Raw genomic sequence first — 20,253 nt, 5'->3', positions numbered from 1 at the left:
ATCAGACAATAGGCACCTGCCTAAAAGTCAAACACAGACAATCTCCAAAGCTTACTTGGGGTCACCAAGTCTCCATAGCAACCATTGGACGCTATCTACAGGAAAATTGGTTCTTTGGAAGATATGTCATTAAAAAGCCTTTTGTACAAACAAAATATGTGGGATTATTAGGACCAACTGGAAGTTCAGTTGGAAAAGTGTGCTTTTCTGCCTTTTCTGTCCTCATAAATGGTACATCCTTGCGAAGAAGAGGGAGCGGCATGGAGAAGACTGCTAGCTTTTACAAGCTTCTGTATGGCTGAATGTGGACAGTAGGAATCTTTATTATAAAAAGTTACACACACTCAAAAATGCCTAGAAGTAACTAACTCACATTTATAAGGTCAAAATGTGAATTACTCTTCTTCTGCCGAGTAAAGGCAGATTTTATCTACAGTGACATCTGCTGTTTAAAAATTAGAACTGCAGGGAGTGTTGTGTAGAACAGCTGAAGGTATAAATTAGGGCTGTTGTAAACGAATAAATATATAAAATATCCATCCATTTTCTTACACTCTAGTCCCTAGTGGGGTCAGGAGGTATATGAAATAAATTTTCTGGCTTGTCCGTAAAGCTACAGTTACGTTAATTACCTAATGCACAATCGCCCGCAGTGTTCAGTCTATCCTCTCACCTGCATAAATACACCTTCAGCGCTCTTCCCTGCTGTTCGCTCTGAACCAGCAGCTTCGGGAGGAGAAAAGCTCCAGGCATGTAGAAGTGATGTAGAAGTGGTGTGAGGTGCATGTGAGGCTCACGGCAGCAAAGAAACGCCTGAACGCTCGAGGAAGGAAGGAAGAAAACGACTGAGGCTCACCGGAGTCTGAGATGTCATCCCAGTACGGGGCATCGAACTCGTAGTCGGCCTTAAGGATCTGCTCAAACAGCTTAGAGTCGTTTTCATCATAAAACGGAGGATAACCACACAGCCTGCAGAAAACAACAGTCATTTAGCCAAAAAAGAAACTCTGGGATGCATATTTAACTATTTAATGTTCAGTTTTATTGATAACGTGAATGTGTGTGGATGTAACAAGACAAAAAGTGGCCAAGTTCCTGACATATAAATACTTTTTGTGAGGCTCTGTATACGGTTACTCTTACTCAGCAGAGTGAATCACCTTAATCCCATTAATAACAGATTACTGGTTTCCAGTCTGGGAAAAAACTATTTATTAAGTCGTTCCAGTCTTATTGTTCAACACGAGCCAACTAAGAACAATGTCGGAGTTGCTGCTCAACAACAACAAAAAAAAACATCATCTGCTCCTCATTACCGCAGAGCTGGACGCACCGAGAGACTTTCATGAAACTCATTAAAATACCATTCTCCATCGATTCACATCGGAAAACAGGAAGAAAGGGACTGGGATTGTACCTGGCGCGAGGACAGAAAAGCGTTCTGTCCGTTTCCCTGCTTTCCCATTTGCTTAAAGACGTACCTGTCACTCTGCTGCCTCTCCACTCCATCTAGCACGCATGCTAACATGAACACACACACCAGGACGAACACTCGTCCATTACCGCGCACTACGGATCTCGGCGGATTATCATGGATGATTACTTGATGTGATCTTTCCACCTGAGCAGCAGCTAAAAGCTAACAAGGACTGAATCCCAGCTCTAATTATCAGCAGGGAGCTGCTTGTTTTCTGCGCTCACACACACACACACACACACCCCCACGCACGCACCCACACAGTGCTGCCAGGAGTTTAGAAAACAAAAAGATGATTGATTGAGCGGTCAGTACAAGGAACACGTCAATCACTGTCCTGGCAACTCTCTCTCCCACCTCTGACTCCTGTTATCATGATGCTGACCTCTGACCCTTAATATCTCACTCTGTGGATAACCCACATGATATGGAGAGGAATATGTGAGAATGAGCAGAGAAGGAGAAAGTAACCAGCTGCGTTTCCATTACCATTAAAATTTGCGCAAAGCTTTTTCGACATTCTGCTAGTGTTGAATAAACACAATTTCGCAATTGCCATGTTTCTGTCAAATGAAAAACACAAAATCCCATCTGAATAATCTTGTTCATGTGATAATCATTAAAAATCATAGCGGTGAAGGACGCAAATATGAGATAAATTCATATTCCAGCCGTGGAGCTAAGCGCTCATCATCAGACACCAGAGGAGACGTTGACGTCTTATTGAGGCGTTGGAGCGACAAGCCTCTTCTCCTTGGGAGCGGCTACATACTGTATATACGCAACGTTTTGTGGAAATTGTACAGAGCAGTTATGGATTCAACTCTTACGAATGACAAGCTCAACTTTTGATGAACTGTGCGATGCTGTGAGAGCTCTAGTGCTCATTGGCCAAGGATGCTACAAATAAGCTGTTATGGTGTTATGTGTAAAAAGTGTTTCTGTGGCAGTTTTCTTTGTGAAATACATCTACTGCTGAAAAACCACCACATTCTCGCGCAAAAACGTTTTGAAAAACGTTAAAGAACTTTTTTTTAAAAAGTCTCATGCTTTTTTTGTTAAAACTTTTTTTCCCCTGTTGCTGAAATGTGAAAATAAACTTGATTGATTGATTGATTGCTTGAAATTTGCTGTATACTGCCAATAACAAAAATGAGTTGACCTGAATTGACCACATGCTTTTTTTCAGGCCTTTCATAATATCAGTCATGGTTTTGTTTTACGAAAAAGAAATTTAAAAAAAGCAAAAGTGTTAATTCATCTTCAAAAAATAAAGCTCAACATGTAAAAGTTACTTGTTTAGCGTTAGCCTTTTAGAACCTCATAATCTGAGTACCACAAGGTTCTATGTAAGGATCTCAACTCTTATGTTTTCACATTAATAATCTAGACATTACCAAGATGACTTGTGCAAAATATATGTATAGTGTATCGTCATGAAAATGCTAATACTCCTTTAATGTCAGCTTGCTTTTTGAATAGGCAAATGTTGAAGTTTCATTGGGAATAAACAATCATTTTCTGTCTTTGATCTGTTTAGCAATCAGCAACAGTATTAAACGATTCTACTTGCATTACTGATCAGAAGAAAATCTAAAAAGTGAGTTAGGTCAAATAATAATGCTGTTTTGAATTTTTAATTTCATTTCTTGGCTCATATGTGAAAAGTGTCAAAAATGTTCAAAACAAATCTCATCTTCTCTGCTCTGATGAGATCATGTTTGGCTGTCAAATATGTGTTTGCTTGCGATTGTGTAACTGCTTGGGTTAATTAGTCCTGTGAGCTTCGAAGCCTGTGATGTCATCGTACAAACTCTCAAAAGCAAGAAAAGCGGGACCCGTGTACAATAAAGAAACAGCATAATCTTAGAAGCTTTTATAGTTTTATACATTATTTTATTACACACTTCCAAACATTTTTAGTTAAATGATTTCAAAAGCAAGCAGAGCAGCAGCCACAACCAGGGGGCTGATCATGACCGTAACTTCCTTTCTGAACCATTTGAAAGAAGGTTTGTTGCAGTTTATCTTTGCATGTTTGACCAGGTTAGTCGACCGAGTGCTTTTGTCAGTTTCAGTTTATTTAACATTTATTTTTCATTGGCTGTTATACTCATAATTGGACTAACAAAATAAATTAAAAGCTGCGTTGTACATGTTTGACCAAGCTTGTGAAGCTGTTGGTAAGGTGTGCTGTTCTGGTGCAGATAGTTATTAAATCAGTGTGTAGTTCAGTTCATTTATGTCTGTCTGTGTTTAAGAAAAAATGGAATCTTTCAAGTCAATTCATCTGTTTTTCTGAATCGGATCGTATCGGCCGATACTAAACCTCAGATATCAGTATCGGAAACGACAAGAGTGGATTGGTACTTCCCTTAAAACCATAAATCAAGTTTAATTCAGTAGGAAAACAGGAGGCCCACACAACCTCCTGAGACAAAATATAATCACCTATCTGGATAATATTCAGACAGAGATTTCTGTCAATGAATATGTTCATACCACACAGGCTCATCTACTGAGCCTGTGTGAGGCTGCTGTGATGTTTTCAGGAGTGGTGTAATATTGTGAGGAGGGCTGGTACTCACAGGATGTAGGCGATCACTCCGATGGACCAGCAATCCACCGCCTTGCTGTACGGCTTCTGTGCAAGAACCTCCGGAGCTGAGAAAGACAAAGGCAAAAAGCCAGTAATGGACCTTGTGTTTAGTGTGGCATGTGACTTTTACATAAAACTGGGTTTTTTTAAAATACATAACAGTTTAATGGGCTTGAGAAGAGGGAAAACATGCAGACACATCATGTCTGTCCAAATGGAAATCACATGGCAGCTGGTTTTATGGTGGGAAAGCTGCTGCTGGAGCTCCAGGTTCTCACTGCTTCAGGATTCTACCTGACAGAGAAAATTTTGTTTGTCCAGTTCAGATGTGAGCCTGAACCTCCCTGCAGCCAGACATGAAGGGAGACGCAACACACGTTGGAGAATGTGTACACTGTGGTGTTTACTGGCCCGTTCTGACTCACCGTGAAGGCCTGTGTGAGTGTTTCTGTTTTCTCGGGTTTGGATTTAAGACGATTTTTACACACTGAGGTCACGATTCCTGGTGGAATCTCTGCTAAAACTGTCTTCAGCACAGGGGTGGGCATTTATTGTATCGCTTATCGCGAAGTTTCTTATCGTAATCAGAATTTTGGTTTATAGTTTTCTCAATCTGTTTCATTGCCAGCATTATCAGATATTATGTTCACTATTGTCTCCACAACAGCATCAATAATTTTTAGTGAATTTAAAAAATTGCTTTAATACAGTCACTTCTATAAGTAAGGGGTGTCCTGAAGAAGCCTGATTGAAATGGGAATGTTTTTCAAGACAGTATTTGTGTTGTGCCATGTGGTCACTGACATACCGTTGCCTAAAAAAGAAGTAATAAATTGTTTTGTTCATTATCACAAAAGGACCACAAAATATCGCGATCAAATTTCAAGTCCACATCACTCAGCCCTGTTCAGCATCAGATACGTTGATGCAAATTCACTTTCCAGCCAGACAACTACAAAAACATGAAGAAAAAGCTACGACAGACTGCTTAATTTTAACACTAGGATGATACAGTTTTCGAGTCCTTCCCATATCGGCTCAGCAGGGCCAATAGGCCGGAGTCCACCCTGACGACTCTGATGGCTCAAATTAGCATCCCTTCTTCAATTGTAAATGTGGTCGTTGACCGTCAGGCCAGAAGGTAGGAATGTGAATAGTCCATGTTGGGGGTGGGTATCTATGATACCAGCAGGAGATCAGGTCTCCTGTAGGTAATGCTCTTCAGTTTAGTTTTGAAGCATACATGAAGTGTTTTTGGAGAGATGTGACCTTTTGCAGCTGATCCATGATGTTGTGCTGCATTATCCAGGTCATTTTGCCAAATGTACATAGAGTTTGCAAAACATAGAATCTGTTTCAAAAAATATGCAAAGGTTTTTCTAAAAGAAATTAGTAATGTTTCTCTTTGAAATAAAGCTAAGAGGGTATAACATGACAGTTTAGAAATAAACTAACCAAATTAATTGTGTTGATCCACCTCAAAAAAATCATGCAAAAAGTGTAAGCAAAAGAAATCTGGGAGACTTAGCACATGCAAATTTGCATGCAGCCTTTTGTGCTGTGGAGGATAAATAGGTGACTGCTTCACCTATTTAGTTCACAAGAACTAATGGCATTTATTTCAGTCATAATCTTGCGGGGGGTGACCAAGGTTCCATCACTATGTGACAGCTGGTCAGCAAACCTGGCAAACATGATTGACATGGCAGCACTGAATGCACATGTGCTTTATCAGGCATGCATTGGGGTGCAGGAGAGACGGGTGGACTTCCTGGTTGAGCTTGCAAAAGAGTTGGGTAACTCTCATGTGAGTGAGAAGAAGGCACACAAGGAGAAACTGCTTCGGCAACAACCTTCCACACCCAGCTCAGGCAAAAGGGCGAAGTGTCAGGTCAACCATCGATGCAGGATGCGTGTCCTGAGGCCGAATCATCATCAGTGACCCCTCACACCCCCACCATGGACTGTTCTCCCTGCTGCCTTCTGGAAAGAGGTTCTGCAGCATCCGGTGCAGGCCCACCTGGTTCCGAAACAGCTTTTTCCTACTTGCCATCAGACTGCTGAACTCTTAACTGGACTGCACTCAAAAACTGGTCTCCACTTTATACCTTGCACATGTACAGAGCTAAATAACTTCTATTTTACTGTCAGTCCTGCACTTTATATGTTATATTTAGATTTATATTCATATTTTATACTGTTGAAAATGACAACAAAGTCAGTCGAAGTCGAAGTCGAAGTCTAAGGAACAATTGTGCAACTGTGAGATGCGTTGAGGCCATTACCAGGGTACTGATAAGGTAATGGCCCTATTTACAGAACAAAAGCACCTGCTAGAGAAAATCCTTCAGGCAAGTTGGACTATCGAAGCCGATATAGGTATACGTCAAAGTGGACTAACTCTAGCCATTCTATTAAAGAACATGGATCTGTTAGAATGGTACAATCAAAGTCCAGACATAAATCCAAATGAGAACTTAGAGCTGGACTCACAAGGTGATGTCCACAGGCACTATTTGTCTAACATGACTGAGCTTGAGGTATTTTGCAAATAACACTAAGCTCAAAGGATGATAAACTTGCAAGAAGCTGAAGGGTACATGTAATGTTTGTGAGCTGTTATTGGCATAAATAAATCAGGGATAACAATCAGAACCCAATATGGAGTTTTTATTGCTTTTGCAGCAACACTTTCAGCTATTTTACAGCCGCTACATTTTACTTCCACTGGAGACGGCAACAGGCCGACCGGAGAGAATTGTGAATGAAAGTTTTGTGCAAATATGGTAAAAGAAAGAAGTGGAAAGTTCATAAATAGACACCATATGTCTGGAGTAAAAACGGCCCAACAAAAGTGATGTTTAAGACAGTGTGTGTGGGGGCGTGCGTGTGTGTGTGTGTTTTTGAACGCACTGGAATCATTAGAACAATAACAAAGAAAATGTGTCAACAAAGTGTTTTTCAAGCACAACCCCAGTGAAGCCGTGCTGGATTCCAGTAATCTGACCAGTTTTAGTAGTACAACAACAACATGGCTGGATTTTTGCCACACATTGTTTATGCTAGTTTTTACAATGTCTTCATCTAAAACAGATAGCCATTCTTTTTTTACATGAATCCAAAAGGGTTCGCCGAACCCATTTCTCCTTCTCTAAGTACGTAAACAGAAAGCAACTGGACTCATCATTTTGTTGTCTGAAAATGCTTCATCTCCCATTCAAAGAGATTCTTCAGAGAACATGGGGTTGGATGAATCAGGGTTACGGTCAGTTTCTGATTAGTTTCATATGGACAAGTTGACATCACCAGGCGTTAAGTTTGGGTTGTTAAATGACAACGGACCCAAACACTGAAGCGAATGGCCGGTAGAGTCATCAACGTTTTTTTTAGGTGCATTTTGATAAAAGTTTGAAAAAGTTGATAGGAATGGCAAAGTTCCAAATAACTTTCTCAGTTTAGCAAGTTTTCAGGTTCGCTTGAGGTGGTTTTAGGTTTTTCTGAAAAGGAGTTAGTGCGCTAAAGGGGAGACGGAAACACATTTGCAGGATAAGTTCTGACGTAGTGAAAGCCCCTATCCACTGGAAGGTCTGTGCCTTACCAGAGGTACGAAACATAGAACCATTTCTAAGTTCAAACCTCCGGCTTGGAGGGAAGGAGTCTCTCCATTTTTCTGAGATGTGTGGTCTATTCTAGCCTGCTTGCAGAGTCACCGTCTGACAAAATCACACTTTGCATAGTCTGGCGGATTTGCTTCAAAATCAGTAGACAGAAACATGGCTAATTTACTTTTTCCTTTTTTTTGTTTGTTCAGAATTTGCATGACATTTTGATGTAAACATAGCTAATAGCTGATAGTCTTTTAAGTAAGTCTAAACTTATGGGATTGATGCTTCCCACCACGTTCAGAACTAAAGAAGCCTCTCTAAAAAAAGTGAAACAAAACATGTTCAGCTGTGATATGTTCGGGATGAGTAAGAATCTACACCAATGTATGATCTCTTCTTCTGCAATGCATGCACACAAACAGACAAGAATGGATGGGAAAATGAAGATATTTGAAGCCACCTTTTCACAGGAAGAAAACAGCACAACAATGACTGAAAACCAGAACGAAAAACCTGTGAAACGTGTCAGTGCTGGATCTCGGCGAGTTATTCTGGTGCACAGAGCAGTGAACAATAGAGAGCAAGACTTCCTGTAGGCTGGCGTGGTAGTTTATAAAGAGTAAGTCGAGGTCCTGGTTGAAGCATGGAGTCATAGTGATGCTTTGATGAAGTCATTACAGCTGTCTTGTTAGCAAGAATGCTAGTATTTGCATCTATACCGGCAACTAAAAAAATTCCCTGGACATCATAACAAGATTATATTAATAAAGTGCAGATGTGATACTGTGTGGTTGTTAAATGACTGAATGTAATGTAAAGTGGTTTAAGTCCTCTGATGCTATACAATTACAGGCTATTTACCACTGGCTGACATGTGATTGTCTTCTCTTTATGAGTTCAAACAGGAATATTGATTAATTAGGGAATGATGGGGTAAAAATGTAAATGTTAAAAATGAGGGAGGTCCGACTGGCTTACCCACGTATCCTGGCGTCCCACAGGCTGTGGACATGACGTCGCCACTGCCCTCCATCTTTGACAGACCGAAGTCACTTATCATGATCTTAGATTCGTCTTGTGGATTAAAATACAACAGGTTCTCTGGCTGCAGGAAGACAGAATGGAATAAAAAAAAAAGAAGCTTTTTCACATCCACTGCTTTCTAATGGATGAATTTATACATCAGTGTAGAAAACAGAGGCTTTTTTTGTCTTGCAAAAGCATTCTCACGCCCTGGAAATGTCCACATTTCCAGGGCGTGGAAATGGGCAAACCCTACGGTAGCCGATTTTGGACATGGAAGGAAAAAAATAAAAGCCCAACAGAAGGTCATCATTACAAGTTGAAATACTTGTAATGATGACTTTCAAACTCATAATTATGAGATCGAAAGCTGCGCCGTTTCTCCAAGGTTTGCTTCAGTATCTCATAATCATGACTTTGAATTTCATAATTATGACTGTTTCTCATAATTATGATTTAGAAAGTAAAAATTATGACTATCTCCTGATTATGACTTTAAAAGAATAGATGGTAGTGTCTGTTCTACTATATTTTAGTGGAAATGACGACTTCCTGTTGGGCGTTTATTTTTTCATTTCATGTCAGACCTGGGCTTCCATATAAACCTCATCATATTTGGTAGTATTTAGTATATAAATAAAACTTTACTTTTGGAAAAACTTTGTTGTGTTTTTTCTGGTATGTTAAAACAAACATGCGTTTCAAGAATATTTACAAATGAAAATCAAAAATTTGTGCTACGAATAAATAAAATTCAATACAAGGTAATACACGCGTATGCCAGTCTAACCTTCAGGTCCCGGTGCACGATCCCCATCTTGTGGAGGTAGTTCACGGCGTCCAGGACTTGTCGGATCAGTGTGCTCGCATCCTTCTCTGTGTAAAATCCTTTTTCCACGATTCGGTCAAACAGCTCTCCCCCTGACACCCTGAGGCGAGAGAGATCATGATGATGATGACGTGTGTGTGTAAACAACTGGGGAAAAAAACACCAACAAAAAGATACCTGCATGGCTGTCCTTTTCACTGAAATATACGGGGAGTTTATGGGTCAACACTTCAGGTTATTTATGAGGTGGAGAGGTTTCCAGTCATAGCCTGTGAGGCATGTGCAACAAACACACACACACACTCCTGAGCTAAAGCCAGCATCATGTTTTCAAACATAGCAATACTCTTCTTACAAAAAAACAACTTAATAAGAAGCTGGGAAGCCCACTCCATGGTGCAGAGGAGTGAGAATGTCTAATTCTGGTTTCATTTGCTGTTTTAGCCCAAGCAGCAATAAACCAAACGCTCTTATTGTCTGCAGACGGAATTAATCTGAGAAAATCTCCCATCTGATCCAAGAAAAACTCAAGTTCATTTAAAAACTTCTCCCCTCTGGGAGATTCTTGCAATAACTGCTTTTATGTTTTATGACTCTTTGCCACATGAAATAACTTGTCCTGGTATAAATGATACACATTTTATCCAGGTGAGCTGTGTTTTATCTGCTATTAGTCAAACTAATGGCTCCCCCTGGTGGAGGGCAGTCTCTACGTCAGCCTGTGTATTCTGTTGAACTGGTCTTGATCAAAAAGGTCTGAAGGGATTTTAGTGTTCCTTTTTGGTTTATGCTTGATATTAAAAAAAATAAAAGAATGCTTCAATGTTTACAAAATCATCATTTAGCAAAGATGCCATTATCTTGAGAAAGTATTTGAAAATGGTTCTGGAAATACATGTCTGAAAAGTGTGGTGTGCATTTACGTTCAGGCACCCCCTACTCAAATCAACTTTAACCAGATTTCTTGCTGCAGCAAAAGAAAATGATCAGCATGAGGCTGCCGCCACCATGTTTTACCTCGGAGATAGTGTGTTTCAGGTGAGAACAAGCAACCAGGAATTAAAGGTAACTCTGGAGGAGCTGCAGAACCACGACTCAACTAGACAAAAAAAGTCTAAGGTTACCTTCACGCAGCATGCAAATGTGACCTAAATCCAATTTGACTTCTTTTTCCGCAAGTGGAACCTAAATTGAATTTAATTTTTTTCTAAATTTGACCTAAGTCCGATTTTTTTCCCAAATGTGATCCTTTTTCACTGCAGCATGAACGGACTAATTCCGATCTTTTAATTCCTCCCCCAAAATCCAATTTGTGCCACTTCCATATGTGGAACTAAATTAGATATATTACCGATTGTTTTCAAAGTGTCTGCAGTCTGAACGGCCATGATACGCATTTTATCCGACTTTTGCCTTGATGTGAGAGCAATTCTGCACTAGAAGAAGCCACACATGGTAAATTGGGACATAAATAATGTCTGAAAATTACAATTATGAACTTATGAAAGAAGTCTGTATCAGCAAAGTGCATCACATCACAATCCCACCACTCTTAACTCCGACTCCACATCCAAACAAACTTTTTTATAGATGTTTCAGTCAATGCCCCACTCGCTGTTAATTGTGCTATTTTTCATTAGCTTCCTTCATCTTGTTATCTAGTGACAATACTGTTGGTTCTCATTGCTGAATAACTTTAATATCAATCTGTAAATGGCAGCCTGCATTATTACTTCCCTATGCTGCTCTGTAACATCTATATTCTTCTTGTTGAGTCATTCAGCAAAGACATATTCAAATCTCAAAGAACTTGTAGCTGTAAACTACAGTAGAAATGCAGTTCTATAAACTATTGACTCCAGACGGGTTAATACAAATTACACCTTCAAATTTCTGTGTAAAAATACCTTGTTGATTTACTTCCTATTTACAATTTTGTTCACCTTTGTCTCAGTATATCACAAAAAAATCTCAATAAAACACAGTACGGCACTTGGATATAAAAATACAAAGATAATTTAAAAACAGTTTCGTTGCTCCAGGTTATTTTTTAAGCATTGCCTCTATCTCCAGCATATTTTAAAATGACACACGCACAAAAAATGCATTGAACACAGACAAAAAAAATCACCAAGGGCAAACCCTGCCGCCTTTAGCATCTGTTAGGCGTCGTCATGGCGACAGATCAGATTAGAGCTTATTGAAGTCAAACTAATGAAGTTTCTGGAAAAGAGGGGGATCAGAATTAACTGCTAATCCTCTCTGTGGCTCTTCAAAGAGGACAGTCGTTTTTCACGAGAAGCGTTGTCTGGGAATGACAGGAAAGGGATAACACACACATGCATTCTTGTACTTGTATCCAAATGAGAACTTTGAGTATTGACTTCTCTTCATTTTAGTAACTGCATTTATGTCTAACCCAGACATTTTACTTAACCCTATCCTTAATGTATGTGTGCATGAATGTGTGTGTGAATGGGTGAATAATTGAATGTAGTGTGAAGTGCTATGATGTCCTCTAGACTTGACAAGTGTAGATCATTTTTTACCATAAACCAAAACCTAATTTGACATTTTAACTTAACCAGCTGAGCGCATTCCAACTGAAAAAAAGTGAGGACAAGGAAAATGTCCTCACTTCCCACAAATGACCTCTTTTTGTTTGTGAAATTAGTTACAAATGCCCTCTACATGTACCATAAACAAGAACACACACACACACACACCTACACACACTTATGTACAGACTGCAAAAGGGAGATCAGCCACCAGGCTGCATGGTTGCATAAGCATTTGCGTAAGGAGAGCATGGCAATAAGACAGGAGCTCCCACACAAGCCTACATGCACACTGAAGCAAGGACGAAATGACACACACAGACGGTCTACACACTTCAACAAATAAAGTGACAAGTCACGGCTAAGGCATTAAAAAAAATTGGACACTTTAATTAGAATGAAACAACTGAATTTAAAAAAATATTGATATGTATTTTAATTGTATTTTTTTAATGTTTGCCTTTATTGTTAAAAATATCTTCCAATAACATGTTGATATTTTTCAAATTTTCTGTCAACTTTAATCTTTTTTTTTTTTTTTTTTTTTTTACCTCTGAAACATGGTAGGTTGCTGGATGAGTTCCCTAGCAAGTTTTCTGGGGGAAACCTTGTCCTGTATAATATTACATAAACTTACAAAATTTTCATTCACATTGTCTTTGTTTTTTGTCTTAGTTGTGGTGAGTAACGTTTGTTATCTCACCATCACAGTTGGGCTCCAGACATATTATTAGGTCTTTTTTCAACTGCAACCAAACAGTGACAAAAACCTGATTCCTTCTTCTTAGATTAAACGCCGGAACTGTCCATCCATCCTTCCTTTTCATCGACTCTCCATTTCCCCTCTTCTAGCTGATCTAGTAACAGGCACGTGGTCTGAATGCTCTCAGGAAAAGATGGTTGTGCATCATGGCTGACAGCGAGGCTTTATTTGTGTGTCCATGCGTGTGTGTGTACGGGGGAAAGAGGGTTTCATCATGGCAGAGATGAAGGGCTATAATCACACCAACAGATCCAGGTCTCTGACCGGAGCTGCTGCAGTCATTAGCTGCCTTCAGAGGCCACTGCTGCACTCAACACCGTCCACCTTGGCTTTCTTTTATCAAGGTTGTGTTTATTCACACACAGTAATTATTTCATCAGCATGACATTCATAATCTGTGCAAACATAACCTAATAAAGCAGCTACAGGGATATTAGGCAAAGGTTTTAATAACTTGGCCTGATTTAGGCTTTCGCTACTAGGAGTCTGTGTATAAGCTAACAGAATGTAATGAAATCGCTTTTTAAAATCTCTTCATGAAGAATTTGAAAAACACTTCCAGGAAGTGACTCTAAAGTTTTAAGAGATTAAATTGGAAACAGTCTCCTCTGTTTATCCATCACTGTGTGGTTTAACCCAGGCAGAAAACAACAGGACAGGGCTGAGTTCCATCCAGGACCTGTACAGGTCAAGGGTCAGGAAAATGGCACCTAACATCTCTGCAGATCCCACACATCCTGGACACAAACTGTTTTGGATTTACTTTTAGGTCGGCAAATGGTTTTTATACTGACCACAACCTACCTTTAAAACAGGCATTTTGTGTGTACATACACATACACGAACATGTCTTTCTTTATTTTTTGTTTTATTTTTTTTTCCTCCAACAGAAATCCAAAGTTACATTTCTTTTTTGTCCTGGCCAATAAAGCCATTCTTATTCTGTCACAAAATGTTCATCTTAATACAACATTTTTTGATTTGTCACAGAATATGTACAGTTAGTTCTAATCACTGGAGAAGTATCATAAAATATTCTAACATTTTTCATAAAGAATCAAGAATAATAAAATAAAGATGTTTTGTTCAGTTTAATAAAGAACATGGGAGGTCTATAGGAGTTGTAGCTCCCCTTGTGGTGATAGGAATGTATTGCAGCCTAATCAGATTATAAAACAAAAATGCCTGCATACGTGTTGCGAGCTGTATTGTTATTTTCAAGAGAGAAAGAAAAAAAAAATCTCAGCTGAAACAGATTATCTAGGCATGCACAGAAAATTTGGGCCAATATTGTAAATTAATATGGTTGTTATGGTCAGTAACTAATATTACATTACATCCCAAGGAATGTCTGCTTCCAGTTTATGTTCCAGCTATCATGCAGACTGTAGCACAGCCATTAAGTTAGGAAAACTTAATATCTCATTTTTGAGACCCATATATCACCACGTCCTCTCTGTCCTATCCTTATTTCCCACCCTTGTACTTCTAATCATCTTTTATCAACTCAGTTGATAATGTATGGTATTGATTATTAGAAGTCAATAAATTATAGTAAGTAAATTGTGTTATTATTTTTTCATGTTATTTGTTCTTGATGTATGCAACATCTCTTGTAAATGAGAGAATGAATCTCAAGATATTTTCCTATATAAATAAGGGATTATTGAACAGATGTCAAAGAAAAACGTTTCTTTGAAATCAAGTATTTTTACGCGTTGTGAAGATAAACAGGCATCATTTTTATAATGGAATTTAAATTTTTCTTTAATTTATTTTGCTTTTGATCCTAAGGGTGCTGCTTGGCATAATGAGAAATAAGACATATTGATGATCTTAATTCTTTTACTCTGCTGCAAATTGAGATATGCAAATCTCAATTTGCATATCTCCAGTCGCTCTGAGATATTTTTCTAGCTTTAAATGAAATGTCTCTGTCTCTAAAGTTATGACTTTAATAACACAAACAACAACGGATTTCAGCTAAAGCGTGTGAAGCAGCATCGTGATATTAAACGCTGAAACGAAAGCAGCCAACTCGGGACTGTTTCGCAGCAACCCAGGCAGACCACAGTAAGCATACTAATGACTGCATCGACAGAGATAGCTGTCTAACTTGAAATACTTTCATCTGGATTTTTTTTTTTTCTTGAAAGCCAGACTCCCTCCTCCTTTTTCCTGAATGGATCTCATCTTTAACATTTAATTCACAACAAGCAGCATTCGTCTAGAGTTGCAGTGGGTTTGCATTGATTTCCATCACAGCGCGGACTGATTGGCTCCCTGGGCTCGGGGTTACGTAAGACAGGCTGTGTTGAAGGGCAGCGGAGGAAAGAGCGCATTGATCCGCCGTGCTGCAATTACACCAAACGCACTCGACAACCCTTGCTCCCTAAATGAGATTTCTGGAAGTTGTGGGGTGGGGGGGGGAGGAAGACTGACATTTCTGTAAATGTGCATAATTATAACAAACGAGGCTACTTATTACTTAGAGATCAGAACCAGCGCGGTAATTACAGAAGCTCGAGGACACGGTTTGGCTGTCATCTTTTATTAGAGAGGATAGACAATGCCTCACGATTAAACCGCTGCACACACACTACACATACTACAATGGAGTACGGTGATGAAAGTAAGAGCAGACTGCAGCACTGACACTGTTGCTTCCCTCCAATTCTCTCACTGTGTCTTCTATATTTCAACATCGGTCTACGCATAAAGCATGAGGGCGCTTGAACATTACTAGAGGAAGATGGGGAAAGAAAAAGGATACGTAACAGAATAAAATAAGCTGCACAACTACAAGAATCAATCAACAAGTCAAGACACTCAAAGAGTCTCAGATTATGGATAAGCCCATCTGAAAAATAATTTATGTTCAGATTTAAGCTGCAATCATGCACTTCATGTCAGTACGGTAAGCTCAGATATGTTAAAGGGTTATTTCAAACCTTCCACTATTATTACTACAATAAAGGAAATACCATTTTATACAGAAGTATGTGTGTTCCTTGCCTTGTTATCGCCTTCCTACGCAATTGTGCTCGATTCTCATCTCCCTTCAGTTCTCTCTCTGGGATTTCTCTCATTGAGTTTGACTTCTCTGATTTAATTTCAACTTGGCCAATCAGCGAACATTAGAAGAAGAAGTTGTGAACGATGATGTGGATTTTCTGCGCTGTTTTAGGATTTTTGTCTCGTTGGCAATGGCAGCGGAGGTGAAGCCATTCTGTCAGTGTTGGTTACGCTTCCAAATATTGAGCACTTAAACTTGGAGTAAGAAGAATGTTTAAGATATTTTATTGTTCCTAAAGACGTTCCTGCCCTACACCCCACATGGTTGTTTAAAGCATACGCAATTTCCAGTAAGCTTCATTGAGCTGGCACATTACTTAGGTCACGGCTAAACGTTAGCGGCTAAACTTCAACAGAGCCACACCTCCAGCAAGACTCGGCTGGCATGTTCACATGGAAATGTATCCACTCTGAGACCCAATTTCAAAAATGCTAATTTCTGGTGTCTCACACCCCAGATCTGTGTGGACACACAGTTTAAAAGACAAAACAAACTTTTGCAGATATGCCTCTGTATGAATAGGGTCTTAGTCATTCCTTTTGCCTTTTGAACCAGTGCTCAACTGCAATAGTGCGGAAAAAATATCATCACTAAATTGCTCCAGCATCAATAGACAAAGTTGCTCTTGGGAGATATTTGGATGCTATTCTCTATTCATGGCAGAGTTTTAGCATGCTTTCACCCCTAACACTCTGGTTGACTCGGTTTGATTGGGGTAAAAAATTACAACATTTGCTCCACTTCCAGCTGGTATGGTTCTTTCACACTGCACTGTGTAAAAATAAACCAAATCCTTTGAAAGACCTGTTCACCCCCTTGCCTGTAGTGGCACTGCACCAAGAACCACTGAAGAAAACAACAGGAAAACCTTTGAAGAAGAAACTGAGTGCAACTTCCTTCTTCATGAAATAGAAAAATAGAATAGAGTCGGATTTTAATTTCGTCTTTGGCAAAAGATAAGCCATTTCTCCGGATAGCGCTAGATGTGAGCATTTGTTTTGGTTGTATTTACCCAGAATGCCATGCGCTATAGTCTGCTTCCTATATTTGAAGCAGCCTCCGTTCTGCTTGGCGTACACATGCATTCGAACGGTACCACAGTTCACTTTTTTGGTACCCACTTCCCCGAGTTAAATCTTCCTCAGAACAATTTCCTGGTATCTTCTTCGGTGTCTTAAAGCTGTTTTTGCAGCAGCTAAACATCTCTCCTGGAAGTTCCTGATGATTCAATAAAACAAAGCTTTTGCTGCAGTCTTAAGAGTTGAAGCAAAGACATAAAAACAGCACGTGTTTGCTTGGAGGTAGCCGTGGTTTGCAAAGGAAGAATAATTTCAAGCAGCAACTCCTTTAAAGTAGCCGTTCTGTCCATCTGATTTAATCAGAATGACAGAGTGATACCAGCTGCCTGGTCTTCATTAACAGTTTCCCTTTAGCTTATTGTCAATTAGTGGCTGGGCTTAAGCACAGTTCCTAAGAGGTTTTCATGATTGAAGTATTTTTCATTAACTTTTATTACCTTTGCGGCTAACTGCATTTCATTTGATTACTCCTTATATTTGTACCAGTTACAAACTGCCCCCATAAAAACTGAAGCAACAAATGAGCGAAAAAACATTCTCAGTCTCAAACCTTTTGATTACAACCAGAGAAATAAAGAATGATGATGCATGTTTGTAATACTATGAGTGCTTATTGGTGAATCGCTAATACAACATGTTTGAGAAAGTTTTGAAAATAAATCATTTTGTCTCTGCTTACATAATAAAGGTACATTCAGCAAATTCTGTCACAGCACCTACTCTGTTACACAGCGGTGTAACTTTGACTTTGTTTGTGATATATATAATTAATGATTGATTATTGCAGGAAGGTTCCTTAAATTACAATGTGTAGTTGGAACAACTACAAATTGACTAACAGTAAGAGTCTAACACAACAGTACATTTAAAGCTATTTGACCACAAATATTGAATTAAAGCATTATTTCTTGTCCTCCCCAGTATGTTAACTATCTTAAATTGTGTTTTTTCTTAATATTAACAATCCAAGTCAATTTTGTTAAGCATTAAGTGCTCTATTGTGTATGAAGTATACAGTATCCATCATGTTATATAATGTTTGGATGGGGATGAAGTGGGTAAAATTGTGCTCCTACGTCAGGACAGGGTACGTTTTGCTGCGACATCATGGTGTTTTTATTGTTGTACCATATTTAATGGCCGCCTGCCCTCAATAAGTCAAATAATTCTTCACTTCAAAAAATAGGCTGGTCAACCCTGATGTTGGAGTCAGTTCAAGCTTTTGGTATGTTGAGGAGCTGAATCTTCATTAATGCAGATAGAGCGTCTGAATAGTGCATCATGAGGTTAACTAACAGTATCACTGGGCCATTGCTGTGATATTTCAGTCACACTAACATCAAAATTCATCCAGTAGCATCTCTGTGTGTATGCATGGGGTCTAGGAGTTGCAAGCAACATCCATTCCCATAAACCTTTTACCTAAACAAATCAAGACAGCCAAGTTTCACAACATATTGCCTTGGATGTCATCTTAGGTTTAATAAATGTGTCATGAAATGCGGTGGAGAGGTGGTGAGGCAGATGCAGAGGACCCAGGTTGTAGAGAATGATGGTTGTTTAATGAAGAAATAATTCAAAGGTCCAGAAATCCAGGCAGCACAGATGAACTGACTAAACTAAGCTCAGAGCTGGTAGCAACTACAGACAAACAAAACAAGCAGTCAAACGAGACGAGGACCCGGCAAAGAACATGGAACACAGGTGACATTAAATACACAGAGGGTAATCAGGGAATGAGACACATCTGGGAACAATCAAGGGGTAGACAGGACAACACGGAGACTTAAGACACAGAAACCCAAAAATAAATACACAGAAAAACTCAAATCAACACAAGGAAAACCAAATCCTTATGAAATGTTTAATTATAAACATATTGGAACTTTCAGTCACCAAAATAAATAAATAAAAAAGAAACAGATTTGGCTCGCAAGTCAGATTTGGTGGTGTCAGCTCAGGGTGTAACAAAAATAGTCAGAATTAGTTTCAAAAACTGTGATGGACGCATCTCAATTTGCATACTGACAGAAACTCAATATATCAATTTAATTGTCTGGCAGTAGCACCAATTTACACAGAGTGTTTTAACAAGGCAACATGAGAATTCATGTAGAGGGAGCAAATGATTCCCTTAAAATTTCTGCCAAAACCTCCGTGAGGAAAATATGGTTTCATTTGTTGCTTAGCTATCACAATCCATTTATCGCTTTTTTGGAGTCTTGCAACAAAATGTTGCTTAACGTACATTTGAATTGTGCAGTTGAATGACAGTATAGTCTGCCTATGTCTATTTCTGTAGTAGATGGGTAGGGAGTGGATTGAAATAAAAAATAGGAGATGATCAAACTTTTAAAAAAATTATTTAATTTGTTACAAGTAATCAAATTAAGTTTATCCAAGTAAATATGTTACGTTTATTAAATTGTCATGTTAAACAAACATGAATAAATTAAGTTTGACCAACTTGATTACATGTAACAAATTACCTCAGTTTTTTATACGTTGGAGCTCCATCTTTTTTTTCAGTATGTATTTTAGGTATTCTAAAATACACTTATTGTAAGTATTCTGTTGGAGCTGGAAGAAATACTCCGGAGTTGCACAAATGGCCAGTGGCTGGCTGAAAACCCGTAACAAAAGAGGGAAAGGTGCTGTAAGTATCACATCTTTGAATTTGCACATATTGTCATCTTTAATTTCATCCGATTACTGCATGTTAAGTTTCATTCATTCATATCTGGAGAGCACAAAACATGCTCGCAGCATTCATCCGTTTCCCCCCTTATGAACTGAAATGGTGCCAGTTCCTGTCTTAAGCAAAAGAAAATTCCAACAGCCTCATTTTTCGATGTTATTCTGCAGCGTCAATACCCACCGCTTACCTTTGACCCTGTAACTATGGAAACTAACCCATGTTCCATTAACAGATGGCGACGGGGGACAAAAATGAACATGGCAAGTAATAAAGAAATGCAAGTAAGCCAGAGGGAAAGCATGAGGTGATAGAGACGGAACTAAGGTGTGAGGAGAAAAAAGGAAAGAGAAAAGTAATGAAGTGAAAGAAGGGACATATGGGGAGAGACAGGAGAGGAAAGAAGACGTACAGATGGAAGACAAAAAGATATGCTCTCTGTCTCCAACTGTTTAACTCCAGAACTCCAGAGCTTTTCATTGGAAACATCCGGACATCAGAACATGTACAACCCTGATTATCTCGCTGATAGTGGAAAACACGATGAGG

The 20,253-nt window shown here is 39.0% G+C and overlaps 1 protein-coding gene across 1 annotated transcript in view; it reads right to left on the bottom strand.

Moving 5' to 3' along the window:
* The window catches only part of camk1d (calcium/calmodulin dependent protein kinase ID), a 60,864-nt gene that overhangs the window by 4,080 nt on the left and 36,531 nt on the right, over positions 1–20,253 (bottom strand). The window contains exons 4-7 of the mRNA XM_014472124.2: positions 9,495–9,633; positions 8,660–8,786; positions 4,066–4,141; positions 857–969 (exon numbers count right to left, since the gene is read on the bottom strand). Coding sequence (XP_014327610.1) covers positions 857–969; positions 4,066–4,141; positions 8,660–8,786; positions 9,495–9,633 — 455 coding nt within the window. The remainder of the gene's footprint in view (positions 1–856; positions 970–4,065; positions 4,142–8,659; positions 8,787–9,494; positions 9,634–20,253) is intronic.

Source organism: Xiphophorus maculatus, chromosome 17 (assembly GCF_002775205.1).
Source record: "Xiphophorus maculatus strain JP 163 A chromosome 17, X_maculatus-5.0-male, whole genome shotgun sequence".
NCBI classification, from domain to species: Eukaryota; Metazoa; Chordata; class Actinopteri; order Cyprinodontiformes; family Poeciliidae; genus Xiphophorus; species Xiphophorus maculatus.
Note: the sequence above shows the minus strand (reverse complement) of the source record. Positions and strands in the feature narration are given on the sequence as shown.